The following is a 20408-nucleotide window of genomic DNA, read 5'->3' as shown; positions in this document are numbered from 1 at the left end:
CAGAAATAACTTACATTGCTGATACTGTTCAAATGAGCTCATGAGTATGAAGGAATTTTACCATCTCATGTAAATATATGCACACTTGTCAATGCAACCAAGTAAGGACTGGCTTGCTCCTGAAAGCTATGAAAGCAAGGTAATTGCTTGAGACCATTTAGGCAAGGCAGGGAATGGAGACCAATTCACCATTCTAATTCTGATGATACAGTTGAAATCAATTAATTTACAGTTAACTTTGAAGTTGTTTTCAGTACTTTGTTTGAGGACTACTACAACATAGACTCTCTTTTCTACTTGCTTACTAGTGCACTGAAAATGTACATGCTTCTTGTTTAGCTCAGAAAGATGAGTTGCGTTTTGATAGGCTAGGATATAAGCTTTTAAGTTTGATCAGAAAATCTGCTTAACCTCTATGTCTTGGGCCACATGAGTGCTCTCATTTTCTTTTTCCTTTTTTAGCATTACTGATGAGCTGATACGGGGCTATGTTATCAGGTAAGAGCTAGTTTTCTTTCTAGCTAAAAGTTCTTCTATTAGTCGCTATTATGCTAGAAGTGGAGATTCCAAGAAGCACTTCACAAAACCTGGTATTTGCCCTTGTAAGTCATTCCCAATTAGAATATAATTTGAAGTTGATTAAAAACACTATGTCTACAAACTTTCAAGGTAACAATCAAAAGAATATGCAATGAGTCAATTTGTGTAGCTTCAGATATTTTAGACGTGCTGTTTGCTGAATAGCTACAAGTGAGCTATAACCACAGATAGCATTAATCAGTCATGCTAAACTGAGGTCCTTCACTAGTACAGAGCTGTTGCTCAGTGCCTCCTGATAGGCTACACTTGCTGTGGTTTGGATTTGTGTTCTTGATTGCAGTAAGAGACTTATGTCATATCCCCCATTGTTGACTATTAAACAGATGTGATTTAACCTTGATATTTAAGATTACTACAATGATAAAGAAGTTAAAGAAATTAGAGATCTGTATTTTTTCTTGCTCAGACAATGTTTATTGAGTATCGTGTTGTCACAAGGCTTCCTTTCATCTACATTCCTGCTGTTTACAAGGGTTTGCTCCAATCTGATTTCAGGTCTTACAATTATATTGTTCCTTTCAAATTTGTTATAATGACAAATGTCTTTTGATGTAACTGATTTTGTGCATTATCAAAATTATTTCTTTTGTTATATTGTTAATCAACAGTCGTCAAATTGTTACCTACTGCTTCTGTTTTACAAATGGAGAAACTGTGGTATAGAGAAATGATTTGCCTGCAACCATGGCTGCCAAGTCTATGCGTTTGATGCTTCTAGGCTCAAGCCTAGTGATGGAGTTAACAAAAACTTCTTTATGGGAACTGGCTGCACTTCTTAGCAGCTGGCAGAACGATAGGAACCTTGGGATCTGCTGTAGGTGGAGTCTGGGCTAGCAGCAGCTGTGGATGGCTAACACTGAGTGAAACTGTGCTAAGACCTCTGAGCTGGTCATTGTGTGCTGGGACAGAGAGGCATTTCAACCAACGAGCCATGCAATAAGGTGTGAAGATAGGAGATGTATTGTAGGACTAACTGAGGACTTGGTGGTAAGTAGGGATGAACTTTTCAAAATGAAAGGGAATTTCACAAGTTACTTTAGTAGGGGCTTATACACGTGAAGGGATTGCTGGCAGGATATAATAGCTTTAGTCGTTAGTTGTTTGCTAGATTTGGGATAGGTCATGGTTTGGAAAAGATTACTATATTAGCTGCCATTTGATCTAGGTGTGGTTATGCAGACTTGGGCAGGTAGATGTGTCTTGTGGAACTCAGGGTATCTTTTCTATCCTCTAGACCTCTGGAAGAAAATAGAGCAGCTGAAATTACCTGGAGGCAAAAAAAAGTCCTTCAGTTCTTTTCTTCCTAGGATCCTTCCTATTGAGGTGATATTTTAGAGAAACAAAGCATGTATAGCTGAGATCCAGGATGGGTTTGTGGACTGCCAATGCAATGAATATACTGTTATTTTAGGGGCATATATTTTTGAGCATTATCATACTGTTGTTTCACCAGAGAGACTCGAAGTATAAACCTGAAAGAGTTTCTAGAATCCTATGACTCGCTTTTTTTTTTTTTTTTTTTTTTTTTTAAATTATTCAGAACTACTCATTTCAGTTTCTTGCTAAATCAAGAAAATTACGAATATTTGTTGGGAAGTACATTGGACATCATTTGTCCAAGCTCTCATTCAGAGAAGGACTGTCACCCCCACCACTAGAGATCAGCTCAGCTCTTGTTTTGTCTGACTGAGCCATGAAAGCCTTGAAGAATGGAGATTATGGGATGTGGCAGTCTATATAGGAAAGGTCTGTTGGCCACAAAGGATAGCTCTTGAATATTGGGTGCTATATTGGGTTTTATTTTGATTACAAAATAGACTTCTGGATTTCAAAGGATTACAGCAGCATATGCAGATTTTTCTCCCTTTTGCCTGTGCAACCTCTTTTTTTTCTTTCTGCTCTCTATCTATTCTGACTGCTGGATTTGGTAATTGCTTGTCACCAAATCATGGCTAAACTCATTGCAGATTATGAAGCTGCTTAAGTGCTAAACAAGCACATCAGGTTCTGCATGCTGAGAGATAAGCAACTGTATGTGATGTAGCTGTCAAAAGCAAAGTGTGTTGATGCTAGAAGAAATCCTGCTTTGACAGTCTGGGAGTCTATCAAAACTGACTTGATAGGAGCTGACTGTCACAAGTAATTTTGCCGACTTTGAGTAACGTAGGCTGAGTCTGCTTGAAGTCTCCATTAGAGAGAGAGCTGTTAATTCCTGCTGCCACCTGGCTCTGTGTGAATTGTCACACTGAGTTCTTGCAGAATTGTACATCCCGCAGCAAAGAGTCTCTAATATGAATTAAGTGCTAGATCAGCATGGATGAAAGAGTGAGTTAAACTTAGTGCTGAAAATGCTGATGAACTTGCAGTGATCTGTGGAGAATCTGGTATGATATGTGCTCTACACTACATAGGTGGAACCCTTTGTCTTTACAACAGACCCACACTGCCATTGCAAATCCTGCTGTCCCTACACAGAATAACCACTAATAAGAGACTCAGCAAGGTCCTGTCACTATTGCTGCCTAATTTTAAATACTCTGTAGTCAAGTTTCTGAATGTGGCAAAGCTGTTTTTCATACCCTGTCTACAGTGTGATTGTGGGGTGACTGAACAAAATGGTAGTTTATGATGGAATTGGTTCATGACTGTATTTGCTTTCAGTAGAATTAGGTGAATAGAGTTCTGTGACTATCTTGTTACCTCATATTTTGTTGTTGTTGCTGCTGCCATATGTGTAGATTGAGTGAGCTAGGATTGGTACAGTGTTGGTTATTAAAAACCAGTAAGCTTGTATACATGGTAAGTTTGTATATCAAAACTTATAGGCATGAAAAATTCTGGTGAATAATAATTTCCATAAAATAAAGAGACTTGTCAAGTACTTTGACTTCTTTTATTCTAAATTTTGAAATATTTTCAGTAATGAAATTAAAACAAAAAAGCACTGAAATTCCAATTCCAGCCTTTAAAACATATTTCCACATTTTGATGCGAAGTACTTGGAAAAAACTTCTGCAGATTTCATCCACAACTTCATTTTTATCATACAAACAATGCTTATTTGAGGAATATGCAGTTACTTGACAGCTAGAAACTTGTGGTGCTCACAGGCTGGTTTACGTAATGGACTCCATGTGCATTTGCTGTAATATAACCACAGGAATTCTTTTCTGAGGTCCAAACTCACTGTTGGCTTAAACGAAAACATACCTGTTAAAATAGCTGCAAATTGCATGGCTTTTACCAGCAACTGATTTGGTCTTACAAACACTGAAAAATGAACTTCTAAAGTGACAAATAGAGAAAAACTGCACATCCCAGTTGAGCGTCTTTCTTTGAGTTGTTCAGACTCCATCCCCCTGTTCTTGCTAAATAATCACAGTAATGGAAGCAGAGCTGCTTTGGAGTAATACATTATAAATGCTGTGCTTTGATCTGTTGATTGGGATTTGATTTTAACAGACAATTTATTATAGTTTTAAAAAATGACTGCGGAACAAAGAACCAGCAGTAGCTCAAAATACCAGTTTCTCCATAAACGCTTGAAGGCAGTGGGAACATAATGCCAAACACCCTCTCTTTGAAGGCCCTCGGCAGGTAACACCAAAAAGCCTTGCTTGTTCCCAAATACTGAAAGCAGTTTTGTTCCTATCGATAAATCAGCAGGGTGGGCTGGAGGAGGCTGGCTGCTCTCTGTGAATCTGGGCTGCAGGCTCCTGCTGGTAACACAGAGAAGGCAAAGCTGCTGGGAATATGTTTGCTAGTTGGACTTTGGTAGGCTGGAGTCTAATGTGAGAAAGAAAAAACTTGATTAACAAGCAAGAAGAACTGATTCTTGGGTGATGCACTCAGAGACTGAAATAGAGGAGAGAAAAAAAGGAGAAAACTTTTAAAATGTGACACAGTGGTCTCACGTGTCAAACCTGGGGTGGGTTATGTGGTTTTGCAGCTTGCTTCTGCCAGCCAGGAACGTGAATTCAGCTGCAACGCAGTTGTGCTGCTCTGCAAGGCTTCCTGAGCTGAGTCTGCCCATGCACCTACTCCAAACACATCTTTGCTTTTGTTAACAATTCTCAGTAACAATACTTCGGTTAAAATAAACCATTGATTTAATTCTTGGCATAACCTTTACCTCAGTCCAGCAAAGTCTTTGATGTTGCAAGGATGTTGCTATTCCTATAGAGCAAAGCAAAATAAGGTTTATCCTGAACATTAGTCTAGACAGAGCAGGTTACCATATAAAGGCATAGTTCTTAAATACAACAATCTCTTCTGCTTGATTCCTGTTTCAGCACAGTATCACACCATAGATTCAACAAGCACAGATCATTTTCAATTGACAGCTATGTACACAACTATGGTACAACGTTATTACAAAACTTGAGAAATAAAGCTCTGAATCTTTAAAAACACAATACTGCACGTTCCCAGTTTCAAAGCAAAAGTAATGTGAAAATACACGTTCTGCAGCTTGAATGCAAAGACTTAAGAGTGCAAGCAGCTGAGAATGGGATTTAAACCCGGAGACTTACTAAAGGATGAGCTGAAAATGTGTTTAACACAGTACCCTGGAGAACTTTTTTCTTTTGACAGGAACTGGAGCCCTACTTCTCCAAATTTTATGTATGTAGCTGTACATGTGAGATTACTGCAGGACCACAGCCATGCTTCAACTTAATTGCACATAAGTGTTATCTGGTAGCCAGATGTTGTTTACACAGCCATATGTTGACCGAAAAGCGTATTTTTGTTGTTGTTCTTGTAATTGATTTTGCTTGCTTTAAGTGATTGAGAACACAAATACATTTTGGGTCTTGGTCCTGGCCAGATAAGACTGAGTGTGGGCAATGAAATGAGGGATAACGCTTCCCCCTGTGAGGGTATGGCCGCTGCTGGATTCATACCCTCCATTTATTTGAGGCACTGCTATTTTTAAAATTTCCCTAGGGTTGAACACTGGGCTGCATTCTGCCATTGCGTTAAGAGAAGTTTGGCTTAAGAGCAGGTAGGGATGTTGGGCATTAGGATGGAGGCTGGTAAGCCTGTGCCTTCCCTGCTGCTGCATCAATCTGGACCATGACCCCACAGACACCCCCGGGGCACAACGCAGGTCACGTAAGGCACGGGCTGAGGGTGCTGAAGCCTCCATGGCGGCTCATTGGGCCTTTGGGCAAAGGGTGGAATGCTGCATCAGGAGGAGTGTGATGTCCAGTCAGAGCAGGAGGCCTTCTGGTGATTCAGAGCCTGGCTTCCGAGAGGCTGGCAGTGCTCTGGGGATGAGTTAGCATGTCTCCGGGCCTCCGTTATTTCTTCTGCCTTGATGTGATGCCTGCAGGAGGAGGGGAAAATACAAACTGTTCGCACCTCTGAAGTGAGAGTGGTCTGGTTTGTTGTGTGGATTGGTTGTGGTACTAACTCAGGTAACTTCAACTTCTAGCACTGCCAGTTTTTATATATTTGCTACAAACCTTGCTCGCGTTTCTAGGACTGATACTGATGTTGAAGAGTTTGGGCAGCTCTGTTCTTGAGCAAGTCCTGTGTTCTGCAAGCAGAATGTTGGTATATGGATCTACATGTTAAATTGCTGAATTAATAAATCTGGACACCCATTTTGTTTTGTCCAGTGTCACCATCTGCTGATGTCAAATGAAACCTGTGTGTGGCGCTTCATGAAGTTGAAGAACATCTCCCACCTTGTGTGAGAAGTGCTACTGGGGAACAGAGCTGGGTCACAGCCATGATAGAGCAAAATGTGTGTATTGTGCCTTCGCTGCCTGACCCATGGGTAGGCTCCCATCTGGGAGTGTTTCTTGAGAGAGTTCGGGCTGTCAGAAGGAAAGAACTGTGTGTTGTTGATTTAAACACCAGTCCCACTCAACAGCTGAAGGAAATACCATTTCTAATGACAGATATGATGGCAAAGGTTGCACAGGAAGACAGCCGTTAGCTTGATCGCATTGCTTTGGTTCATTAGAAATCAGCCCACAGACACCACTGAGTCTGCATGGGGGTGAGGTGAAGCATCTAGTTGTCTAAATTTAAAACATTAATTAAGTTAAAAGAAAACAAAGGAAAACCTTGATTCCAAAACTTTGTTTGTTGGTGAGATAGGCTGAACTCTCATTGTGTCCACATATGTATCATAGCTGCTGGCAAACAGCACTGTGGACTTTTGCTTTTGCCTTTTCCCTCTGAGCCTCACCAGACTGCAGTGTTTGAACACTTGGTCTATGCTTGCTGTTTGGTTTATCCTTTATTTTCTACCAAGTAAATCAAGTAGGTTTGTGAGCAGAACTGCCAGAGTCTGGTTGCTTATGAACTGTTGTGCTTTCAAGTTGAATTGTGTTTCTGTTTGACCTCTGACTGAACCTCTTCTTACAGGAGTTTGTATGAGGGAAAACTTTCTCAATACAAGGACAGCCAAGGAGGGAATCTGGCTGCTCGCAGATGTTGTGCTGTTGCCATCCTTACTGGGGGACTGGTTGGATTGGAAACCTCCTGTATTATGCTATAGATATGAACATTTGTCTGGAGAGATTCTGTAAGGCCTAATACGAGGGAACTCAAGCACCTCCTCCTGTGTCCAAACCTTTGTACAGTGCCCTCTGTCAGTTTTTGTAAAACATTCCTTCTTCAAGGTTTTTCAAATTTGGTTGGAAATTTGTTTAGCTGTTGCCAGGACACACACAAACACAAGGTGATCCCAATATATTGGAGATAACATGAGAGATTATTTGGGTATAAAAGAATAATGGTGTTAGTACAGAAACTGCTGCATAACAAGTTATGGTCAAGAGGAGAGAACTGAATAGCTGATTACGTAAGTCCTTATACAGCTCTGAAATATTATTTCACAGAGTCACAGGCTGTTCCTGGCGGGTCAAATACTATCCCTTCTTTGTTGCTTTTATAGAGACTCTAAAGGATTTTGGGGTGTGGGGAATAAGGAGGTGTAGCCTTTATCACTGCAAGTGCATTTGTATAAGAAGGAAAATTCCTACAGCTTCACTTCAACCTGGCAAATTCTAGCTCCAGCCAGAGAGTACAAGGAGTGTGACAAGAACTTAAAGGTGGTCTCTGAAGAAAAAAAAAGATAGGGTTATAAATCAGGTGAATCACCCCGGAAAAAAGTACTGGACTTCTTTTCCTGGGGTCTCCCATCTTTGTGATGGGGAGCATTTCTGGTTTGCTAAGGCTGCCAAGAGGAATAGGCTTGAGTTGCATTTGGGGGAGGAAACACCATGGCTACAGACTAAGAAAAGCAAATAGATTTTGTTTCCTGTGACTTTTCCAAATGACACAGGAATGAAGGGAAAAAGGGAGTTGAAGATTTCAAGTGCTGCTTTTCCACTGCTCTTGCAGCTGTGAGCACTTGTGGGCACTGGTGGCATCTCAAGGATGTGCCTGACTCAGTCACTTCTTAGTTCTTAGTGGTGCTGGCTTTCCATGCATTCCTCTATATTGCTTTGCTATGTCTCCAGAGGAGAATTTGAAGCTGTTTGCATCTCTGTTTGTTAAAAGTAACCTTTTTTTCAAACCTGCATGCAAGAATCTCTGTGCTTAAAACATATAATTTGAGTTACGCAACTCTCGGTTCCAGCTGCCCTCCCTCTGCACCGTAATCACGAGCCCTCACTGCTACTATTTTCTACTTTTTTTCTACAATTTTCTGCTCTTGCTGTAAATCTTCATCAGGATTTTTAAACTAATACTACCACTCCCCTTTTTCTCTCAACATAATCATGAAACATGGTACTGAAGGGCCAAGAGGAGAGGACAGCAGTAGTCAGGAGCATAACTACCCAATATCTCTCATTTTCTCTTGCTAGCAGTGATGCTTCAGGTGCAGAAACAAAAGCAACCCTACGTGGGAATCCTGCAGAGCTTCCTCTGCTCCATGCCCTCAGGGCTAGGGGTTCCTGTCCCCCTATGCATGGGGGATGCTGAAGAATAAACACATTCCTTTCAGGAAATGAGAGAGTAAGAGATTTGGCATCATTGATTCAGTTCACAAGAGGTGTTCATCAGGGTGGAAAGGACAAGTAACTATGCAATTTCAGTACAGTGGATGTTTTGACTGTTTATTTTTCCTGCTTTTCTTCGCACTTTCAATAAGCATGCAAAGTTTTGTTTATAAAAGTTTTGGCCTGAAACTCCTAAAGTATTCTCACAATGGGCAAGAAAACTGCCCATTGGAGGGAAGTTATATGTACCAAGATCTCTGCATGTTATTTTTTTCAGTGACAAAAGCTGAATCCCCTCCTTTACCTTGTCCCATAAAAATGCACGAGTGCAAAGAAGTGTGCATGGTCTGTTTGCTCCAATGCACTACCTTGTGTGCAGTATCTGGAGAAATTGAACTTGGCTTTGAGTTGGAGCTGGTATCTCATCCCAGCATGTATTTATCCCTGGGCCCAGTGTTTTATTTCTTTATCCAGATGCCTGTATGTATATCGTGCTATAGTAAGTGGCTACCCACAAGCAAACCAAACATCATTATTTGCAGGAGGTAGGTACTGAAATTGCATTTTTACAATTTTTGAGAAAAATAATGGGATCAAAGCAAGGACTTTGTTTATCACATGAAGCTGGATTCACGTGGTTAGAATACTGTCTTTTAATTATCTGCAGGGAAAGGCGATTGGCTGCTGCTGACACAGAGGACGGACATGTGGGATGTGACCCAGTGTTGTGGGGAGATCAGCACTGACTCCACTCAGCACAGGATCAACACCCTAGTCAGTGAAAATCAGAGTGGCAAATTTGTTTTAGATGTATTTGTGATTAGACACAAAGACAAAAAGCTTAGCTGATATGCTAACTATTGATTAGGTCTGTAAAGTCCCGAAGGAACTGGGGTTAGTTCACATACAAATGTCTTTGCAAGTTTACATACCTCATTGTACCACACAACCTTTTTTTGTTTTATAATCTCCAGAATCAGTCTCAACCTCTGCTTTTAAACAAAAGAGACACACTAAATATATCTGATCATGGCAAGATAAATGTAACGACAGGGAACTTCTTACAACGAAAACACTGTCCTGCAGTAGACAGGTTCCTAGGATGCCACCACTGGATGATCAGGGAATTCTATGGCTGCTGTGGGGTTCATTACAGATACAAGGGAAGCATGGTGATGGCTGGGAGCTATCTTTGTTGCAGCTCTACCTGCTGCCTTCTGGAAGGCAAGTTTGGGAACCACTGTTCTGGGAAAACACCTCTGTTTCGTGCCTTGGTTTTAGCTAGGGGAAGGTGCATGCTTGAAACATAAATACTTAAAGCCCCAGGCAATGCTGGGACTACAAAAGTAAGGTTCTCCATGGTAGATAGCCCAGGCTCTCTCTCTCTGTAGTGAGTATTCAGACTCTCCTTTACTTTCCGCTCTGCCTTCCTTGGCAGTAAAAACATTCAACACTAATAAGGAGATCTCTCCACTACTTTCCTGCCCATCTGCTGCATAAAACAAGCTTTGGACAGCATACTGTATCTTTAAGTGCTGCTGTTTGCTGGCTTTATGCATTTATAAGTAGCTGAAAGGGGTGATTGCTGATTAAGTATCCACTATTAACTGCTCTTAATCACAGCTCTGGAGTCTAATGGAGCTCTTGTTTGCACATAATTGTGCCTCGTAGCTGTCTTTAGCATGCTTGACAGATGTGCTTATTGCCATCTTTACTATGCATAATGGGCTTTTAATTATTTATTCATCTTTACCCATTTATAAACTACTTATAAATGTCAAAAGAATGAATGATGCTTATGTTTTTCTTTTTACATCTTTTTCAGGTTAGAAAAATAATAGCTCCATTAAACACGGGGACAAAGGGCTTTCTAGGGATAGCATCAGACCTTGGACCTGGGAGGAAACAACACCTACAAATGTACTAGGAGGTCCCCCCCATTTAACTCAGTGCCCGAGGGCTATATAGGCTACCTGAGTAGCTTTTGCTGTGCCTCTTCTTCTTTCTCCGTTTCCCAGATGTCCTCTGCTTTTCCTTGTCAGTGTGTGTTTCCCCTGGAGGCAGTGTTGCTGAACAAGAAGAGTCGGTGGCTGGCTCCTCCGAAAAGGATTTCTCTTGGGAAGTGTCCAACAGCGAGTCTGTACCAGGGTCTTCATTTTCCTTTGCCATCTCTTTCAGCTCTGCCTGATGTGCACCATCACAGGGAGTGGATGGAGTGCTGGGATTGCCTCCATCCTGGCTCAGCTGGATGTCCTGAGCTGGCCTGCAGCTCTCCAAGCTGCATTTGTTGTCTTGCTCTTCAGAGATGGACCCATTGAGCTGTTCTCTTAGAGCAGCACCAGAGCTGCTGCTGCCAAATGTTATATTGGCACCTATGTTATCAGCAGAGAAGGAAATGGCACCACTACTCAGGCCTGGCTGGAGGCTTGCCATCCCCGCACCCTGCCCATCTCCATCAGCTTCCACTAAGTTTACCAAAGGGCCTTCTGTCCTAGACCCTGGTGGCAAATTTTCTTCAGCATTATTTTCAGGTAATGCCTGGTTTGGAGCTAAGACATCTCCAACATCTCTACCCATCTCTGGTAGGGCAGCAGCCAAGGACAGAGTGCTTTCTGAGGGATGACCGTTGTTTTGCTTGGCTTTATCATCCATCTGCTGACCTCCTGCTTGCAGATCCTTAATGCTCTTTCCTTCAAACAAAAAGCATGAGATCAGCCATATATGCAGAGTTGCATCCAAGATCAACCATGGTGTTTCTAGTACTGGGAGAGGCTACAGGCTTGCTGCATCCTACAGTGGTTGCACTGCCCCTAAAGCAGCCATGGTGATGGGTTGATGGTTGGACTAGATTATTTGAGTGGTCTTTTCCAACCTTAATGATCCTGTGATTCTATATAGGCAATACCCTTTCATCCAACAGCTAATGAAGAGCATCTTCATTAGCATTCCCATCTCCCTTCCCAATGCCCCATGTGGTCACTCCAGTGGGACTCTGAGGCTCTACATTAGCAAAAGGCATGTTTTCAGCAGGTTCTCTGGTGTCCCATGGTTGATGCCCATGAAAGTCTTTGGACTTGCAAAGGGTATCTGAAAACCTATATCAGGAAGAGATCCTGAACCAGCTGGGAACACTGACTTGGTTGGCGCAAGCACTCAAAAATTTCTTGCTGGCCTTTCTAAAGCCACAAAGTCAGGGTTTACCACACACCAGTGCACTCTGACTGTAATTGTGTGTTGATATGCTCAGGTCACGAGCCAAAAAAAAAAAGGCTAAAACCATAGGCTATCTCCTAAAAAACACCTGGGTGAATGGGGTTCTTCTGCAGATAGGACTTTCTAGTCCTATTTTAAGTGCTGCCTTAGACTCCCAAATGTAGACAGAGGGTACAGCAGACTACAAGGTGAAGATAAGCTATGCTAGTGAGATTTGATTGCATGGGGGGACAGGTGGGGATGACGTTAGTGCCCCACCAGAAGTGTCCTGTGGCTGAGCCATGGGCTGTGACTCTCAGACAGTTCATCAGTGTGGGCACAAGGCCACAAAGTCTGAGGCACACCTGGCTGTCAACACCTCAGTGCTTTTTGCTCCTGTCCACAACTCTGCTGCAGATCCTCCTTAATTAGGATGCCCCAAATGCTGGAAGGTTACTTGCTTGCGTGCTTGGCTCAGACTCAGAGACAGATGGGAAGAAATAGCTGCAGGTACAGTTGGGTATGTGTCCTTACCAGACTGGCTCTCCTCAGGGATCTCCGCAGGCAAGGCTTTAGGAGGTGTGTCTGACTCGTGTCTGTTCTTCGTCTTTCTCAGTGTGAACCCTTTCCTTATGTCAGCCAGCAGTGCATCAATGACGCAAACATCCTCCTGCTTCACCAACCCCTTCTTAACTGGGATAGAGAGAGACAGGTGATAAATGTGCTCCTGAGAGAGGAAGGATGCAGACTGCACAGCGGTGCTATCACTTGGGGTTGGTACTGCTTCCCTGGTACAAACAGGGCATCTGCAAGACTTCTGAGATGTCTGCAGCCTATGGTAAGCTGGAGCAAGACTATTTCAGAGTAGGAAGAGACTTTTTAGGGGAAAGTCAAATGTCTGTTGTTAGGTTTAGGATTCAGAAAGTTTCTTTAGAAATTGAAATATCTGAAATAACTGAAATGTTTCAGTTTTATTTTTGTCTCTCTCCTTCTCAGTCAGCAAAAGTAAAATTAACTTCTCTGCCCAGCTGCCACTGTGAAAAGTCAATTGTTATCTGTGGCCAATAAGATGCCTAAAAGCCTTTAGTCAGCCTGCACTTGGAAATTCAGAGAATAAATTACCTTTACTGGTCATTAAAGCAGGACCAGCAAAGAGCTTTCATCAGCTCTTCCAGTCCATTTGGGATTGCAAGTCCTCCATTTCTTTTGATGCCCTTTCAGATACTCACTGACTTTTCCATTTTCTCCCTTCTGTCTCTTCCCCTCTTCTTCTTCCAGCTGTTTCTTCCTCTTCTCTGCTTTTGCAGCTTGTTCCTTTCTGTCTTTGTTTTCCTGCAATTAAGTAACAGGGACATGAAAAGGTTGGCTAAAGATCTGCTAGGAGAACCAATGAAGAGAAAGACAATATGCAGATGGTTGCAAAGGCAGAAGAGAAATCCTCAGAATAAATAAAAGGAGCATAAGGAGAACTGTTTTGCCAAGAGAGTGAAAATGGTTTGTGCAGGACTTTGCCCAGACCCAGTAGGAAGTGGCAGCGGTCATTTGAATAACGCAGCTACCCATGTGCATCTTCTCTCACTGACAGTCATCTGAGGCAAATGTGGAAGGTACTGAAGTCATACATTCTTTCAAACTAGTGGCCTTTTGACTATACATCCCCCTTCTGATCCTATTTGTTCAAGTTGAAGAATTAAGTTTCGTAATTCTGTTCTAAAATTTATGCACTCAGCTGTGAAGGCATTGGACTTGATGATTCTTATGGGTTCCTTCCAACTTGGGATATTCCATGAGTCTATGAAAGCATCTCTGTGAATATGCAGCCGAAATTGCACTGAAATCCCAAGTCATCAGGGTCTGGGTCAGGCCAGGAGCACTGGCAGTACATGAGGATGAAGTGGAGCAGGGACCAGATACCCATTCACCAGGTGACCTCAAGCCAAGTATTATGAGAAGGGGTCCATAATCAGCAGCCTCCCCTCCGGACTCTGTGCCTGTCCCACCAAGGACTGTTGGAGTAGAAATACGAAGCACTATGATGTGTTCATCTTTGTGTGCAGTCACTAACCTTTAGGGCTCGGATGAAGAGATCTCTGAAAGTCTTCATGGTGCTAAATACGTCCTCTAAGGACAACTTGCTTGGGTCCTCACAGAGATAGTTTGCAAGTTCTTCTCTCTTCCTGTCAATGGTTTCAAAATCTTCTTCCAGTTTTCTGGAAGCATCAATGCTATCCTGAAATGCATTTAGTATAGACAGTGAGACACCATCCAGAGGATAACAAGTGAAGTGTACATAAAGAAAAAGGATGTCAACATAAGAACTTGGAGCAGAGCTTTTGGGGTGGGAAAAAACAACACATGGCTCCTGGTGACTGTGTTGTGCCACTGTGCAGGGGTGGCTTTAGCAACACACAAAAAGCTCAGTGCAAAGTTTCATCCCAAGAGAAGGGGTTTACTTTGGCGACCTGCACAGAGAGTGAACACATCGACTCAGACATAGTGAGGTGAGGCAGAGTAGGGAGAGCCATTGAAGCAAGCCTTTAAGAAAGCCTCACTGAAGGTAGGTGGGTTTGGGGCAAGCAGACACCACTGAGTTCTGTGGCATCAGAGCCTGTTTCCAAATCTGAGAGTGCATCTTGTGGTAATATTTTTCACCCCCTTGTGAGCATCCTCATCTACATGCAACATGCTGGCTTTGTGTGCGTAAGGTGGAAGCTATAAGGGAACTCCAAGACTGACCTGGATAGGTTTCTCATACTGCTGTTTCACATCGTCATTTGCTGATGAGACCTTTCGCTGGAGCTCCAGCAGCTTTTTTAAATTGGCACTGGATTCTGAGCGTATAATATCAAGATTAATTCTGAAATCACACAGATGCCCTGTATTAGTCCTCATTACTGTATCATGCTCTTACAAAAGAGACGGCAAGGCCTAGCAGGTTTGGTTGTCCCTCTACTTGCCATGTGAGCTTGAGCCCTCAACCCTGTACAGTCTGAACTCATGAAAAAGTTCAGCACTTATGGAAAGATGCTCAGTCCCACTGCAGCATCATGCATTGAGTAGGTGAGCACCCAGAAAGTCCACCCAGGGTTATCTGCACCCACATTGCTCAGCATTTGCTCAGTTTCCCTGGTCAAAGGCACTTTAGAAGCTCCTGCTACTGCAAATGCGGTGCAGATTGTGGAAGGGCCCATAAGGCAGTATTAAATAAATGCACTGCAAATGTCAGACCTCAGTAGTACCAGCTGTAGAAGAACTATAATATATTAAATAGGTGTAAGCACTCATCAACCAAACCTTTTGGTTAAAGATAAGTAAAATGCCATCTTATTAACATGCTGTGCCAGCTGTGGGTATCCTAATTTCTGATACACTGTTGACATGCATGGGATTTATTTTTGTTTTTCATTTGAAGGAAGTGACACACAATCTTACCCTGCTGCTTTTGAAACATATTCAAGGTCCTCCGGCAGTTCCAATAGGTCTGTGTGGCTGTTTTCTACTTCCTGAAGCAGAAAAGAGAAATAAGCACTGTTTACTGAGTGGTGCAAGCTGGGAGAGGAGGCAGCACTCAGAAGGACAACTGCACTATGCCCCTCATCCGGCCTCCTTTCTGCAGAGCTTAACCATGTGTAACTGATGAATGAGAGTGGCAGAGCAGAACATGAAGAAAAAGAAACAACAAACAGTAATGCATGGAATAAAAAGTCATAGGCACTTAGTGGGGAGTTTGAAAAGCTCAAACACAGCCTGGTGGAGAAGCGAGTGGCCATGAAAAGGATGAACGGGTACAGAGTAGCCAGGATGGCTTTGGTGGCCACAAACTCTGTGGTTTGCAGCTGATGAACAGAGATTGTGCAAATATGAACAAAGAAAGTTGCAGCAACTGCGGGGAAAGATGCTGGAGGAAAGCAGGACAAAACTAAAAGGAGTTCCCTGAGAGCTGAGTTGTGCCCACAGGCATTCACCACCAGCCTAAGAGAGCCAATGCTTTTAACTTGTGGCTAGATGGGGAGGATAATGAATAAGAGTGCATTACATTAACTGAATCTAGAGTAGGAGGAATGGTTCACTAAGGTAAAAAGCCTCCCTTTCCTTTCTGCCCAGGACTGTAGTACCTCCAGGATATGGTGGAGCAGCGTAATGCGGGTTTGGTTTGCTTTGGTTTCTGTTAGTTTGAGTAACGTGCTGATTTTAAACCCATCAGCATCGCCTGTGTGACTTCCCTACAAGATAAAAAAAAAAAAAACAAACAGATGTAACTCTTCTGTCCAAATTACAGCCTTAGATGTGAAGATCATACACACATTCTGTAGATGGGTGGAGGGCAAGCCAAACAAAGTCCTTACGTAGTTCAGAAAGTTTCCAACTTTGAGAATCAGTTTACAAAAGAGAGGCAGACGGTGACTGGTCAGAAGATCTGAAAAACATAAAGGGCTTTTAAGCAAAAGCCTCAGATAAACCAGAACATTTTCTAAACTGGATAAAAAGTGGGATTCTGAATTCCAGCAAACCAAATCTGATTTTTCAGGTTTGTGGCTCAATGGCCCAACCTGCAGAGAAACTGATTCTAAGTAGATTCAATCCCAGTAGCTGGCCTTAATGAAAGTTTCTGCTCACTTGTATTTCTTTCTTTATTCACATCTGGTCTCTCATTCCTAATGGAAAACGATGTGGAGCTGGACTCTGGTTAATTGGAAGTACCCAGATTTAACCTGCCGTGGGGTACGAGGGCTCCAGCTTTAATCCTGCAGACTCCATTCAGCTGTGCAGCAAAGCCAGTTCTGACAGTGCTCCAACTACCTGCCAGCTGCTAAAACCAGACACACTCCATCTTTTCCTGGTCTCGCATGGTGAAGGTGCTTATCAGGCATGAAGGGTACAGTCCCTGTCCTTGCCCTTACAACAAGGTGCTCCAGAGATGTGCTTTCTGAAGCACTCAGGAACAGATTTAAAAGGAAAAGTTGGCTGCAGGGAATTTCTGGGGAGAGCTTTATCCCAGCAGGCAGCTGTAATTTCAGCTGGAGAAGCCTAGAGCAGGCGTTCTTTAAGACAAACAGTACTGACAAGAAGTGCTTTCAGCAGTGGGACCTGAGATTTTTGCCACAGAAAAAAAAATAAAAAATCTATTGCATAATTTCTCCATGTATTCACAAACTTGAGCATCAGCAATTCAAAGCCCAAAATAACAAACTTTCTCTTCTGATTACTTTTGTAGGCAGGGAAAAAACTAAAGTATCACTGCTTTCTTGGGAAAGTTTAGGTATGCTTTTCTGGAAGCAGAGAAAATTGCTGTGTAAAGATCTTAACATAATGAATTAGCTCTAGATTCAGCTCTTTTGGAAATTCTGACAAGCTTCCAACACTTCATTGTCAAAAGTGGTTCAGAAGAACACAGCTGCTGCAAAAGGAGAGGTCTGAGGCTGAGGGAAAATGGTCTCCAGTCATATTAAAGGCTTTGATAATCAGTGGAGATACCGAGAGCTGCATCCTGTACTCTGCAGCAAACCAGTGAAGAGGCTGCAGGAAAGCTGTGGTGCTGGGGAGACTCGCTGTATTGCTCTAGAGGGTTTATTGAGGCTTTACAGCTGACTGTCTTAAACAAGATCCAGAATTAAGGTCAGACGTTTACCTTCGCAGGCTTTCCGGATGGCTTCAGCTTTTGGCTGAATCATATCCAGAACAACAGTAGTCTCTTCACAGATCAGCATACATTCAATCCGTAGCTGATAGCTAAGGATGGAGATTGATTAAAAGCTTAAAGGCATTACAATCTTGGCCAACACATCAGCTCTCTTCCCACATCACCTCTAAGGCTGGCAACCCCATTGCCAGTGCTGACAGCATTGCTGCCTTCCACATCCACATGAGATGAGTGCTTGTGGAGGGTTGCCACTTTAGACAGGGACCAGTCCTTAGCCACATGGTCCACCTTCTGCAACTCTCAGCATGAATATTAGGAAAGATTCTTCTGAGTAAGAGTGGTTGCACATTAGAACAGGCTGCCCAGGTAGGGGGTGGAGTCAACGTCCCTGGAAGTCCACAAGAAGCATGGAGATGTGGCACTGAGGGGCACGGAAGGGATGGTTTGGGGTTGGACTAGGTAGTCTTAGTGGTCTTTTTCAACTTTAATGATTCTTTGATTATATACTTCAGAGGGACAAGAGGTGCTGCAGAAGTGACACCCTTTCATGCAAGAAAAAGGGGAAGGGAGGGCTAAGGTGGAATTGGAGACTGACCAACTGTATCTGTTGGTGTTTGAGACCTATGAGACTAATATAGAAACTTGAACTTCCCATAGAAAAACTAAGGAAAAGATTGGGCTGACATTCACAATGAGCATCCTTACCTGGGAATTTGAAGGAGGAGAAGATAAAACTGATCTGCGTTTGCTAGCTTCGACTTCTCTTCTTTGAAGGCCTTCAGGTTTTCTATCTAATGAAAAATAAAGAATCAAGACTGCAGGACTTCACTGCACATTCAGCTCTATGAATCAATGTGTGCAATTTTTCTCTCCTGACCTCATGTTTTTCAGGCAGCAGCTTCAACAGCTGCTTTAGAACCTCAACGTCGAACTTGGTCCGATCTCCATTCTGGACCATGGCAGCCACCTCTTCATTGGAGCTGCAGAGAGAAGCACAGGTAGCAGTCACCAAAAGGTCCCTCTTCCACAACCACATGCTACTGAGAGATGTACCTGCACAAGCGTTCTGTACTTTCCCTATTGAAAGTCACAGAGATAGGAAAGATATATCCCAGTGATTAACTCAGAATTGGGACCTGGAAGATCCAGATTCAAATACTTGCTATGCACAAAGTTTGCTTCTGGCCCCGATCAAATGACTTAAGACTAGGGATCAATGTTCCAACTCAGATGTCTGTCTCTGCGTATGTGACTACCTTAAAATAAATGAATTCTTATCTTCCTTCTTGGTCCTTCTTTGAGGAGGAGTTTCACTTCCAGAGGCATTTCACAGCCAAAGCTACCCTAAGAGTCTGTGCTATAACTCCATCTGTAACATGGAGTTGTAGCACTTCATGAAAAAACACAGTTAAATACCCAAGCCTAATATTTTAGAGAGAGTATATGACAAGCTGTGAAGTAATCAGACTTTACAGCAACACAGACTGCAGAAAGAGCATTGGCAAGAATAGATTTCTTGAGGACCTTACAGGCACTATGCACGACCTACTCAAAGTTTTGTCAACTGTCATGAAAATCAGCTATATCTTACCATTTAAACTGCTTCAAAAATATGTTCAAATTGAGACTTTTCTTGGAGTCCAAAAATGTGATCTTCATTAAAGAAAAAGAAGATATCACTTATTAGATGAGCTGTCTGCAGCAATCTTTACTCGAAAGAATGAGAGTGGCCCCCTCACCTCCTTCGGCTCTGCCTTCACTGGTGCGGCTGTTTTCTCCTTAGGGGTTGGTTGTGGAAAGCAAAACAGCTGCTCAATGCTTGTGTAGTTGGGCTCTATGGTTTCCTCGCTGCTGCTGCTCACTGAAGCCCACATCGAATGACTTTCTGAAAAAAAGACAAGGGATTAAGAGTGGCTGCAGAGCTGAAAGCTCCCAGCTTTTTTGGGTAGTTTGAGTTGCTAGAAGGGAAATTCCTCAGAAGGTGAATTAAATAAAAAGAGACATATTTTTGATTTTGTAATCAAGTCTCCCTGTGTTATGCTGGCAATAGGACTGCTTAAATAAATCCCTATTACATTCTCTTAAGCACTGAATTAAACTCCACTGCACTTTCTTAAACCTCTTCTTTTCTTTAAAAAACAAAAAACATCACCTAAACATGATGCAGGAAGCTCTACTGAAATAAACCCAACAATTAAATGTCCCATGATTAAAAACATGCTTTATTTGGACTTTAACTATGCCTTGCTTGTTTGGGGCAAAACCAACCTTATTTGTCCTTGCTTCTTCTCATATTTCATGTTCCATTTTTGGATCCGCTAGGAGAGGAAATGTGACCCAAAAATCAAGAAACAATTCAATACTTCTCATGTCTCACCAATTATTTCAATGTCCTTCCTGAGCTATGAGCTGATTCTGATTCGTACTGCTACATATGACTTTTATGTATTTAGAGTCTGTTGAGAACTCAAGCTTAAGGCATGTCAAGGTGGATTAGGGCAATCTTCCCATTCTTCCCCCTTCTTCAATTTCAAACAATTTCTTTATAAATGAGCTATTCCAAGCTATTTCATTGGGATGGTTATTTTGTCAGTGATTCCATCCTGCTTCCATTTATTTAAGCTCAGCATGTAATGGAAATCAGGGAAGTTCTGTGTCTAAACGGAGTTAACTAAACCTGACAAATAGCAGTTTTTCCCCTCCTATAAAGTAGTTGTGACTTCATACTAGAAGCACCCACCTCTCACCACATTGGAGGGCAGCTTCTGCCAGTTTAGCTTCTTCATTCTCAGTGTTGGTGTCTTCACTGCCTTGTATGGAGGCCTGATGGAGCCGAGCGAGCAGCTGATCTGGGAGGCTACAACAGCTTCTATGTGATCTCCTGCCATACCAGGCAATGGTGGTGGAGGGGGTGGGATGCCCCCTGTACCAGACAATGGGGGTGGTGGTGGAATGCCCCCCATGCCAGGCAATGGAGGTGGAGGTGGGATTCCCCCCATGCCAGGCAATGG

The 20408-nt window shown here is 42.6% G+C and overlaps 1 protein-coding gene across 1 annotated transcript; it reads right to left on the bottom strand.

The window, feature by feature from the left end:
* Window positions 1-10505: 10505 nt before the first annotated feature.
* On the bottom strand, window positions 10506-20402 carry LOC122157668 (inverted formin-2-like). The gene is made up of 13 exons (XM_042813617.1): window positions 20138-20402; window positions 19137-19282; window positions 18989-19050; window positions 18275-18377; window positions 18103-18188; window positions 17386-17486; window positions 16103-16173; window positions 15872-15979; window positions 15189-15259; window positions 14493-14613; window positions 13818-13986; window positions 12291-12449; window positions 10506-11254 (listed from the first exon to the last, which is right to left on the bottom strand). The coding sequence occupies exons 1-13, from the start codon at window positions 20394-20396 to the stop codon at window positions 10506-10508; spliced, it is 2205 nt and encodes a 734-aa protein (XP_042669551.1). The 5' UTR covers window positions 20397-20402.
* Window positions 20403-20408: the final 6 nt, after the last annotated feature.

The sequence above is a fragment of the Centrocercus urophasianus genome, unplaced genomic scaffold (assembly GCF_019232065.1).
Source record: "Centrocercus urophasianus isolate 14NV4802_14NV808 unplaced genomic scaffold, USGS_Curo_1.0 seq_14, whole genome shotgun sequence".
NCBI classification, from domain to species: Eukaryota; Metazoa; Chordata; class Aves; order Galliformes; family Phasianidae; genus Centrocercus; species Centrocercus urophasianus.
Note: the sequence above shows the minus strand (reverse complement) of the source record. Positions and strands in the feature narration are given on the sequence as shown.

Excerpts from the sequence above, each read along its gene's own strand:
- LOC122157668 (XM_042813617.1), bottom strand. The coding sequence starts at position 20,396 with ATGGGGGGAATCCCACCTCCACCTCCATTGCCTGGCATGGGGGGCATT. Across the intron at positions 19,051-19,136 it reads TGAAGGCAGAGCCGAAGGAG|ATCACATTTTTGGACTCCAA; the intron begins GTGAGGGGGCCA and ends TCTTTAATGAAG. Across the intron at positions 17,487-18,102 it reads CTCCTCCTTCAAATTCCCAG|CTATCAGCTACGGATTGAAT; the intron begins GTAAGGATGCTC and ends CTCCATCCTTAG.